This window comes from Taudactylus pleione, unplaced genomic scaffold (genome assembly GCF_031769625.1).
Source record: "Taudactylus pleione unplaced genomic scaffold, aTauple2 ptg001628l, whole genome shotgun sequence".
NCBI classification, from domain to species: Eukaryota; Metazoa; Chordata; class Amphibia; order Anura; family Myobatrachidae; genus Taudactylus; species Taudactylus pleione.
Genome location: NW_028286025.1, coordinates 1,296,240 through 1,308,667, shown reverse-complemented (window position 1 = coordinate 1,308,667; position 12,428 = coordinate 1,296,240). Strand labels below are relative to the sequence as shown.

At 46.6% G+C, this 12,428-nt stretch overlaps 1 protein-coding gene across 1 annotated transcript in view; it reads right to left on the bottom strand.

The window, feature by feature from the left end:
- HHIPL1 (HHIP like 1) overlaps positions 1 to 10,927 on the bottom strand; it is a 32,164-nt gene extending 21,237 nt beyond the window's left edge. The window contains exons 1-3 of the mRNA XM_088464306.1: positions 10,621 to 10,927; positions 5,185 to 5,831; positions 1,471 to 1,614 (exon numbers count right to left, since the gene is read on the bottom strand). Of these exons, the coding sequence (XP_088320432.1) occupies positions 1,471 to 1,614; positions 5,185 to 5,831; positions 10,621 to 10,878 (1,049 nt within the window). The 5' untranslated portion in view covers positions 10,879 to 10,927. The remainder of the gene's footprint in view (positions 1 to 1,470; positions 1,615 to 5,184; positions 5,832 to 10,620) is intronic.
- Between the last annotated feature and the right edge of the window lie 1,501 nt (positions 10,928 to 12,428).

Sequence of the window (12,428 nt, the reverse complement as noted above, 5' to 3'; positions counted from 1 at the left end):
CTCTGTCTGCACTGCCAGCAACCCCTCAAAGATTGAGAGCCGGGCGCTGTACAATAACATCCCAGTGTAAAGCCTGGCTCCAGGTCACTGAGGAAAAGTCTGCATTTTGGTGTCATCCCCTCGGAGCGTGACACCTGGTGCGGTCCGCACCCATCTAGTAACGCCACTTACCTCTTTTTGTCCTCTTTAGAATGTTTAATAAATCTTCCCTTAAAAATCTTTCCCTTTCCATCAACTGCCCACAAATCATTCTAGTAAATAGACCATGGGCCTTTTATCAGAATGTGATGCTATCAAACAACTTCTCGCAGCTATTTATCATTCAAATATCACCGGGACAGCTGCGCAACTCTCAACTACTCCTGCAACAACGGTTCAGAGCAGGAATAGTTAACTCCCCGCTCCGCCGGGCCAGTCTCTGACAAAAGTCACACATGTGAGGTGGGTAGCTAGCTAGTACCGCCATAATGCTTGCTAAATAGGCTTCCCATGCCCCAAATTCTTCCTGCTCCCACCAACCACTTTTTTTTTTCCAAATACACGCCATAAGGCATATACAAATAGAAAGCTTCTAATTGTATTATTCGATAACCATTACTGTGCGCCAATGACTGACCTTTTCCATTGCTTCGGTCCCAAAATTAAATGGGGGAGTACAAATTTGGATATTTGACAATGACCACTTAGGGATAAATGTAGGAAATATTCTAAAGAGGACAGATGGAGACAATTGGCCATAGCAACCAATCAGCTTCTAAGTATTTTTATAGACTGTACTAGATAAATGATAGCTACAAGCTGATTGGATGGTATGGGAATCTTCTTAACTACGGAGCAGAAGTATCAATCCTTCTAAGGAGGGCATCTGCCCTTTAACCAAAAGTGGGAGATATTGTGTACCTTACCTAGTGAAAGTAAAACGCCCCCCAAAAATAATAACAGAATAATAAAAAACACAACTTCTACAAGTTGTTTCAGAGGCTACAGGGCATACCTCCCACACCAAACCCACCTGCCCCCACCCCCCCACCAAGCTGCAGCAATTGTGACAGGTGCAGGGTGCTAGGATGAACACTATTTGCATGAATTATTTGATCAAATGCAATCCTGGTTCTTTACTGCACTGCTATGTATGTATTAAGACTTGTTTTATATTTAGCTTCTATCAACTGAACATATTTATGCTTTAATAAAAAAGTAATTTGCTGTAATAGAAACACATTTGTGAATAGCGGAAAAAAACAAAAAAACACACAATATTTTGAAACTGCTTTGTAAATGACATTACTAAGAGCCAGAATGAAGAATATTTATATTCCAAATACATTAGTATCAAATTACAACTATATTTAGGTTTTTAGGTCCACCTGATTTAGGCATATACTGTAGCCTGAGGGCAAATAGCTGACAGGTGAATCTAAGTGCAACGTTGCAGGAAAAGTCCCTAAGGACATCAGTGGACGTTCTTACTTGTTTTGTGCATTTCCAAACTTCCCGAACGGGTCTCCTGCCATCCCTCCATCCCCGATGAATATGTAGAGATAGTCGTCATCCCCAAACAGCAGTTCGCCCCCATTGTGATTGGACGCCGGCTCCTCCACCTCCAGGATTATCCTAATGAGCAACATTGGCGGCGTCAGGCATATAGCGTCTTATAGCGACACGTAGGAGAGAAACAAACTGAACTTCATTTTATTAGCGATACATAAAAATATATCAATCTGCTTTATGTTCCCAGCACTGCAGAAATGGCTTATTTATTATTATTATTATTATTATTATTATAGGAAACGTTCTTATATACTGACCTATGGCTCAGCTAATACAATGGCTACTGGGTGTACAACAGCTCGGATACATTCTTACAGCATGAATAGGTTTACATATACAATCACAGGAGATTCTGATGACATGCCATATACCCACCAATTACAAAGGCCCTTTCTTATATTGTTCTGGTTGCATTACTTAGAAATCCTTATTTACTGGTGATTTAGGCCCTCATTCAGAGCCGTACGCTCTGAGCAGAGCGCACGCTCTGAATGAGGGCCGGGCTCCATTTTCATGGAGCGTCCTCCTGGACGCTCGTATAGCTGTGGGTCACCACCCACAGGCTATACGAGCGTGCTTTGTGATGGCCGCGATGGTCGAGACCATCGCGACCATCGAAATTGCGAGCCGGAGCCTGCGGTTGAGGTTTTCAACCGCAAGCTCCGGAGTGATTTTGGCTCTATCAGAGCCAAAATCACTCCCACTAACATCACTAGTGATGTCAGTGGGCCGGCTTCTGACGGGAGGCGTTCCCGTGGGAACGCCCCCGTCAGGGAGGCACGCCCACCAAAGGGGGCGTGCTGTCAATCAACATTGACAGCACGCCCCCTTTGATCGGACACAACGAGCGAAGGACTTTCCTTCGCTCATCGCGTCTGGCGCATGCGCACGACGGAGCTCCCTCCGTCGTGCGCATGCTCAGTGCATAACATCGACCCACTTGCGAGCGGACAGCCGCTCGCGAGTGGGTCTGAATCAGGCCCTTAGTCTCCTATTTATCAAAGTCTGAAAAAGCTGTAGCCAGGTCACACTCCTGCAATTAGCCCTGCACGGCCTTCAACTATTTACTAAAACCAGAGATAATAGCAGCAGCAAGTCCACCAGCGTTTAGGACTTTTGCCCTCGTTTCACTTTAAAATCAGCACAGTAAATACACTTTGTCCAACAGGTCATGTGTACAGCAACGATGCTCAGCAAAAACAGATTTAACCAAGTTGTTTTGTATTCTCAGATCAGTCGGTAACCAGATGTCCTGACACACACAGGTCTATTAGTCCATGTACATTTAAAACACAAAAACTTGTGTGTTCAATTAAACTATTGACAATAGTTCACAATATACTCATCTACCCCTGTTAAAAAAAAACACAAGTTATTAAAAAGTGCCCATAAAATATATTTTCTTATATAATACAATTACTGCAACGACAGTGCTTTGGTCCAGCCCTGGTCTTGATAATGGGACTACTCAACAGCTGGAGTACTTTTCAGAAATTGAGTTCAGCTATGAACGATTTTCTGTCAGATTATCTGTCGGATTTTTTATAGAGTGTAATGAACGATTTTTTTGAACTACAAACGATTCTTGCATATTCCCGTAATGAAAATCGTTCAATTGGTCAGTCTGACTGAACTACAAATGTGAAGGAGCATGAACGATAATCGTTCATCGTTTTAGCTCAGAAAGTGAACGATTATTCAACATTGAACGATATAGTTATCGATAATCGTTCAAAAAAATCGTTGTGTGTGTATGCACCTATAGGCATCACTGGACCTGATGGATCGGAAGATTGGGAAAGATTTTATGGTTTAATTTAACTCTAATTCCACACAAAATTATGTTCTAATGGAGCATACACACGGTCAGATTTGTCAGATGAACGATCTGAACGATTTGACCAACGATTTGAGCGATTTGAACTATGAACGATTTTTGACTGTATTAAAATGAATGGAATCGTCCAAATCTGACTGCAAACACATCAGATGAAAGATATCGTTATCTGACCATCGGGAACGCGCATCGTTCAGACATGTCAGATTTTCCTTCAGATATGAACAATTGAACGATTTTCTAAATAGTTATCATTCAGATGTGAAGAAAAATCTGACCGTGTGTATGCACCATAAGCGTTTTGGTGGAAATCCACTGCCCTCTATCCCGGCACCACAGCTTGTCATTACTTGCCACCTCTGAAGTCTCTACCAGTATTACACCAGCTACAGAATTAGGGGTACCTCCGCACTAAGCAATGAATGCTGGCGAATGTCCAGAAGAAATTGTGTTTTGGGGGCAATATGCTATATAAATCATAACGTTAATACAGACATTCTTCTCAGAGTTTGAAATAGACCTCTACATAAAAAATTATTACAGAACGGACAAGTCATATTGATACATACTGAAATCTGCAAATTACATTTTAACTTTAACAATCCTGCTCAATCTATTCTCCTCCCGAAGAATGTTGCAGATGACCAGGCTTGAAACAGATTCTCAAGGCACAGATGACTAAAGGTGCCTACACACTAGATGATATTTTACACAATTCTCCCGATTTTGACGCATCGGGACAAATCGTGTTAAATACGTCCAAATCATGAGTGTCCACTCACGATCACGATGCGCGTACCCGATGGTCATACATCGCATCTTCAGATCTTGCCTGCTGCAGGCAAGATCTGCCAATCTCATACACAATTTTGTGCAATAGATAGATTTTGTGCAAGATAGATCTTAAGGGGTCTATTTACTAAGCAGTGTTAGGAGACAGAGTGAAAAGTGATAAGAAAGTGATAAGATACCAGCCAATCAGCTCCCAACTGCCATCTCACAGGCTGTGTTTGAAAAATGACAGTTGGGAGCTGATTGGCTGGTACCTTATCACTTTTCACTCTGTCTCCTAACACTGCTTAGTAACTAGACCCCTAAGACAGATTGGACACTTTTTAGCACCATATCGTGTCCCGGAGTGCCGGGGAGAGGTCAAGGGAAATAGCTCACGATATCACATGGCGAGCACATCCTCTAGTGTGTAGGCAGCCTAAGAGCTGCAGAATTCCCAAGGGGAGCGGTGGGGTATTTACAAAACTGTTCAGCGTTCTACTCGCCACAAAAATGTTGCACGCCTTGCCAACAGAATTTTTTTGTCTTAAGTTCTGCAATTGAACCAGATACCCTTGTTCTGAGATTCTGAGCATGCCCAGGGACCTACAGAGAAAACAGACCCACATATTGCCTCCCCACACTCATATTTTGTTACTGGACCCCCATCATTGCCTGTTACACATCTTCGTAGAAGTGTCAATAAATTAAAGTCACCTGAAGGTACGCAGCCCTTTAACCAGTGCATTTTGCAATGAATCCAGTCAACAGTTGTGTAATAATTCTAATAATATATATATAAAAAAAAAAACAAATACATAAAATTTTAAAATAAAGTATACCAGCACTACTCACTATTTAAACCAGTCAATGTTAGCTCATTTTCCTGGCATAATTCACCTATTATGGGAGCGGTCACTGAAAATTTGGCAGCAAAATTGGGCATTCTGCCCATAGAACCAACACACAGTAGTAATATATAGACTAGAGGCTCAGCAGCCTTGTGGAGATGGGTGGATATTTACCTTTCCGAGCTATGGTCAACAGTATTTACGTCATGGGAGGAAACTCCGAACTCACTGATCCGGATTATTTCATCAAAGCCAATTTCCACCGAGTAGTAAACATAGACTTTCCCGTTGTGTTTGAAATTTGGATGGAAAGCGATTCCTAAAAAACCTCGCTCGTCTCCTTCCCAGGGTGAGGTGAGAACAGCCTTGGAGATGTTTAGGAAAGGCTGTTCCAGCCTGGATCGGTCAGGGAGATAGGCCCACACCAGGCCAACTTGTTCTGCCACAAAGAACCGGTGAGTGCCATCATTGGCGTGGACCATGGCTACGGGATTTTGCAGACCATTGGCGACCTCTTCCAGGCAGAGCTGCAGGCAACCCTCCGAGTCCGCCGTCACCAGGCCCAAATTCTGGTTGAGCTTTGTATTCACCAACAAACGCGGGAAGCAGTAGTCGGTGTCGTCCAGTGCCAGCCGGCGACAGAACTTTGCCATGTTCCCTTCCAAGGCTAACAAATCTTTGTCAGACGTCATGTGCCGGAACACAGACCGGCACTTTTTCCAGACGTCCGCACAGTAGTCCTCACAAAGGCCAGCGATGCTCCGAACTGGGGTGTTGGGGTCTTCAGCATCATATAAGTGAGCTGCGTATGGAGAACATTCCTAGAAAGGAGACAAATCAGGCTGCAATTTACTCCAGCTCAAACCTGTACAATGTAGAAAATCAAGGACGTCTTAAACTGATGTATAAGTATTATCCACTATTATATGGCCACTAAACCAAACTAAAATTATGAATAGATAGATCATCCATTAGACAATATAGGCTCCCGCTTACAGCCCAGTAAGGAGCCTGGATTACAGGGTTTGTTTGGTCCTTTTATTGTAGTTTATTGTCATTAACAACACAAGTGAGGTCAACGAAAAAACCAAGCAGCACTACGCCGCATAGTAAGACAAGCAGCGGTTACACTACTATAAAAATAATAAGTGAAAAACCATCATAAGAACAACAGATCAGGATTATTGCAACTATTTAACATATGCACTGCAGTAGGAAAAAAACTGTTGCGCAACCGTTTTGTACAAGAATGCACAGCTCTAAAATGCCTATTTCAGGGACGGGGAACCTCCTGCCCGGGGGCCGTATCAGGCCCCCGGAATCATTTGGTCAGGCCCTCTGAGCTTTTTTCTGCTAGCCTCATCTGGCTAGCAGGGTGCCTAGAATGACACCCTGCAGCCAGAATCTGTGCAGCAGTGCCGCCTGGAGCATCCTTAGGACGCTTCAGATGATCACACCACTGCCTTACAACTCCTGAGGATGCTCCAGGCATTGCTGTAATCACCGGCGATTGTGGTCACACCCCCGTGTGACATCACGAAGAGGGGGCGTGGCCTGCACCGGTTCTGTGAATAATATTATATAGATCAAAATGGCCCCTGGCAGAAAAAAGGTTCCCCACCCCTGGCCTATTTGATGCCAATTTCTCAAAGAGCGCATGGTTTGGATGGCTGGGATCTGCCAAGATAAATCTAGATTTCTTCAGGAGCCTCTTTTCATAGATCTCCTGGGTGCGTGGTAGCACAACGCCATTAATTCTACTAGCCATCCTAACCACCCGATCCAGCGCCCTACGTTCAGCCTCAGTACAGTTCCCATACCATACGCCAATCCCATAAGTCAGGATACGTTCCACAATACTGTACTATGATAAAGATAAAAACACAACAGAGCAGGTGAATGGGTCCCAAACAGTATCGTATCTCTGGTTCCTTGGGGTCTTAATAAAGCTTTAATTACTTATAGAAATTAACAATTTTAATTGGTATTATACAAAAATAAAAAAAATCAACATTCAGAACATGGACATGGTCTGAATGTCGATAAGTTGAAAATGCTTTTTTTGTGTCCATTCTGATTCTAAACCTAACCCAGGGGAGTATCTACCCATTGGCCAGGATGGCACTCGCCAGGGGCGCCGACCAAAGGGGGGGTGCCACCCGGCAGTGCCACCAGTAGCCAAGGGGTGGACAAGTCCCCCGGCCCCACAAGTGTAGGGCAGACCGCAGTGATAGCGGTCTGCCCTACACAGTTTACAAACAGACAGCCGCCGTGTTTGTAATAGCAGCCAGCCAATGAGAGTCAGACAGACTCTCATTAGCTGCTGCGTCGTCCACGGAGGGAGCCGGCTGGAGCTCACTAATGAGCTCCGTCTTCCAGCTCCCTCTGCAGCATGTGATGGGAGAGATGTCATGACGTATGATGTCTCTCCCATGCAGGAGAAGAGCGGACAGCGGCGGTCGCATCAGGAGCGAGGATCAGGTAAGTTTTTTTTTTTTCTTTGTGTGTGTGTGTGTGTGTGGGGGGGGGGGCACTGAAATAGGGGGTGGCCGCTACTGGGGGCACTGTATAGGGGTGCCCACTACAGGGGGCTCTGTATAGGAGTGGCCACTACTGGGGGCACTTTATGGGGGGGGTGCCTGCTACTGGGGGCTTTGTATATGGGTGGCCACTACTGGGGGCACTCTATAGGGTTGGCCACTACTGGGGGCACTGAAATAGGGGGTGGCCGCTACGGGGGCACTGAAATAGGGGGTGGCCACTACTGAGGCACTTTATGGGGGTGTCTGTTACTGGGGGCTCTGTATATGGGTGGCCACTACTGGGGACAATTTAGGGGGGGGTGGCCTCTACTGGGGGCACTGTATAGGGGTGGCCACTACTGGGGGTACTGTATAGGGGGGACTACTACTGGGGGCACTGTATAGGGGGGCGTTACTAATGGGGGCAATGCAGCATAGGGGGATTGCTACTGGAGGGTTACTACTGGGGGCACTGCATAGGGGGGCGCCAGTCCATTACATTGCCAGGGGCGCTTGGATCCCTAGATACACCCCTGGCCTAACCACAGCCTAACCCTAAGTGTAGCCTAACCCTTTCCCTAAAATCGTCTGTCGACATTCTGAATGGATTATCAGATTGAGATTTTACTATAAATTAATTAGACATCTACAACATTACATTACTTTGATTGCAAAACAGTGTGTCCATATTCCTTTTTATGATATTTTGACAGGTAAAAAAAACTAAACAAAATGCAGATATTCTTTGAGGGTTTTCCTTATGGTGCATACACACGGGACGATCGTCAGCACTAACGATATTGCGGAACGATCTCCCTGCACCTTCCTGGTGTGCTGGATGATTGATATTGATCATCCAGCACACCACCAATGACGGCCAGCGACCCGCGATCAACGATAGTAACCAGGTTGGCCTGCATGCACGGTCAAGGGACGATAACTTTTACGTCCATATGCGCCCGTGCTTCGCAGGTCGTTGGTGGGTTGGAGGCACTGAAAAATGCTGGATATGATCGATATCGTTAATTTTTATCGTACCGTGTGTACGCACCTTTAGGGCTCATACAAATGGGAATTTTTCATGTGACCTTGTTACGTCCACTTCAGAATGAAAAACCACTGACAATGGATGGAAAATGGGTGAAAAACTGATCCCATGGGGTACATTTCCTAAAGTGAGAGTTTTTAGAAGTGGAGATGTTGCCTATAGTAACCAATCAGATTCTAGCTATTATCTTCTAGAAGGTGCTAGGTAAATATTAAGTAGAATCTGATCTGTTGCTATGGGCAACATCTCCACTTCTAAAAACTCTCACTTTAGTAAATTTGCCCCCAAGACTTTTGTTTGTTTGCCGATCGCCAATAAGTATATTCTGCAGTGGGAAGTGTATAGATATTGGAAACAATAGCATACAAGACACTTAATAACATACTGCACAGTTATATAGTATTTATTGCTGTAAAACCTCACTACTCCTGTTCGCACCCGTCACACTGGCTTATACTGCACTGTGCAGATGCTTAAATGGGGGGGAGAACAACTTTGGCAGAGGATTATAGGCGTCCAGATGCAGGAGTTTCCAGCAATGCATGCGTGTTATGTTCTAGATCCAGCTTACTGACCTTCTATGGGTCTTATCTAGCGTTAGGAACAAGTCCAGCACAATGTGCAAATTTACCCCGGGATAAACCATGTAAAGTGGAGCAAATGTAACTTTATTTATGAATGCAGGAGAAATCCTGGCTGCTTTTTCTCGTAACATTCACACATACTAGTTAGCTGTATTTTCACACAGTTATTTTGAGGGGATGTACTGTAGTTTAAATGCCAGCGGTCGGTATGCCGATGCTGGAATCCCGATACCAGTCAGAATCCTGGCATCAGTATCCCAACGGTAAGAATTAGTGTTGGGGGGGGTAGGGTTAGGTTTACAGTTAGGATGCTTACCAACAGGTGTCATATCCTAAACCTTTTGGGACGCCAGCGTTGGGATTTTGACCACCAAGATCCCAAGCGCCTTCATCTCATACCAAACCCATTTTCAGCTAGGTCACGGCCCCTTACCAATTTCAGTTATCATTTTCCAACTGGCCCTATTCTATTCTATTCTATTCTATGGATTCCTAGTAAAGCATTATTGTGCATTGTAAACTAGCAATGCCCCCAGGATGCCCAGGTCCTGCACACTGTAATGCAGCAATGTCCCTGGGATGCCTAGGTCCTGACACTGTAATGCAGCGATGCCACCAGGATGCCCAGGTCCTGCACACTGCAATGCAGCGATGCCACCAGGAAGCCCAGGTCCTGCACACTGTAATGCAGCAACGCCACCAGGATGACCAGGTCCTACACACTGTAATGCCACCAGGATGCCCAGGTTCTGCTCAATGTAATATAGCAATGCCCTCAGTATGCCTAGGTTCTGACAATGTAATGCATTGATGCCCCCAGGATGCATGTCCTGGTACATTATAACGCAGCCAAGTCCCCCAGGATGCCCATGTCCTGGACACTAATGTAGAAGTGCCCCCAGGATGCCCAGGTCCTGCACACTGTAATGTAGAAGTGCCCCCAGGATGTCCAGGTCCTGCACACTGTAATGTAGAAGTGCCCCCAGGATGCCCAGTTCCTGCACACTGTAATGTAGAAGTGCCCCCAGGATGCCCAGTTCCTGCACACTGTAATGTAGAAGTGCCCCCAGGATGCCCAGTTCCTGCACACTGTAATGTAGAAGTGCCCCCAGGATGCCCAGGTCCTGCACACTGTAATGTAGAAATGCACCCAGGATGCCCAGGTCCTGCACACTGTAATGTAGAAATGCACCCAGGATGCCCAGGTCCTGCACACTGTAATGTAGAAGTGCCCCCAGGATGTCAAGGTCCTGCACACTGTAATGTAGAAGTGCCCCCAGGATGCCCAGTTCCTGCACACTGTAATGTAGAAGTACCCCCAGGATGCCCAGGTCCTGCACACTGTAATGTAGAAATGCACCCAGGATGCCCAGGTCCTGCAACTGTAATGTAGAAGTGCCCCCAGGATGCCCAGGTCCTGCACACTAATGTAGACGTGCCCCCAGGATGCACTCACCTGGCACAGTATATCCTGCACGTGCGCGGCGCACAGCTCGTACCCAGGGTCGTCCATGTGCCCCATCACCCGGTAGAAGGTGGTCAAGATCTCCCGGTCCCGGGCGGAGTCGCAGCAGCCGAACTCCTTGTATTGGACACAGAAGGTCAGCTCCTGCGGGGGGCGGTACGGGGGCTTGAAATCCAGACACTGCGGGTGAGAGAGGACGCAGCCGGCCAGGGAGCAGAGCAGCACTAGCCGAGCAGCCCATGTCCCCATCCTGAGAGCTCCCTCTGCCCGCTGCAGCACTCAGAGCTAATCCGGTTCATTCAGCTCGTCCCTCCCCAGTGATCGCCTCCAGCAGCTGCTGCACATTGTCCCTGATATGTAATAGGACCTGCCCCCCTCATACCACACCCCTACAGCACTTCTCCGAGCAGTCAGTTCCCTTCATAATGCACCCTAACCCCTAATATACCCCTCCTCCTATCCCACTACAGCTCAGTGTCCTCCTCTGCTCCCCTCCTAACCCTAATATTCATCTAATATACCCCTCCTCCTATCCCACTACAGGAGTCCTCCTCTGCTCTCCTCCTAACCCTAATATTCATCTAGTGTACCCCTCCACCTATCCCACAACAAGAGTCCTCCTCTGCTCCCCTCCTAACCCTAATATTCATCCAGTGTACCCCTCCTCCTATCCCACTACAGCTCAGTGTCCTCCTCTGCTCCCCTCCTAACCCTAATATTCATCTAGTCTACTCCTGCTCCTATCCCACTGCAGCTCAGTGTCCTCCTCTGCTCCCCTCCTAACCCTAATATTCATCTAATATACCCCTCCTCCTATCCCACTACAGGAGTCCTCCTCCTCTGCTCCCCTCCTAACCCTAATATTCATCTAGTGTACCCCTCCTCCTATCCCACTACAGGAGTCCTCCTCTGCTCCCCTCCTAACCCTAATATTCATCTAGTATACCCCTCCTCCTATCCCACTAAAAGAGTCCTCCTCTGCTCCCCTCCTAACCCTAATATTCATCTAGTATACCCCTCCTCCTATCCCACTACAGCAAAGAGTCCTCCTCTGCTCCCCTCCTAACCCTAATATTCATCTAGTGTACTCCTGCTCCTATCCCACTGCAGCTCAGTGTCCTCCTCTACTCCCCTCCTAACCCTAATATTCATCTAGTGTACTCCTGCTCCTATTCCACTGCAGCTCAGTGTCCTCCTCTGCTCCCCTCCTAACCCTAATATTCATCTAATATACCCCTCCTCCTATCCCACTACAAGAGTCCTCCTCTGCTCCCCTCCTAACCCTAATATTAATCTAGTGTACCCCTCCTGCTCCTATTTCACTACAGCAAAGAGTCCTCCTCCGCTCCCTTCCTAACCCTAATATTCATCTAGTGTACCCCTCCTCCTATCCCACTAAAGCAAAGAGTCCTCCTCTGCTCCCCTCCTAACCCTAATATTCATCTAGTGTACCCCACTTCCTATCCCACTACAGCTCAGTGTCTTCCTCTGCTCCCCTCCTAACCCTAATATTCATCTAGTATCCCCCACCTCCTATCCCACTACAAGAGTCCTCCTCTGCTCCCCTCCTAACCCTAATATTCATCTAGTGTACCTCTCTTCCTATCCCACTATAGCAAGGAGTCCTCCTCCACTCCAAACCCTAATATTCATCTAGTGTACCCCTCCTCCCATCCCACTACAGCTCAGGGTCCTCCTCCGCTCCCCTCCTAGCCCTAATATTCATCTAGTGTACCCCTCCTCCTATCCCACTACAGCAAAGAGTCCTCCTCTGCTCCTCTCCTAGCCCTAATATTACC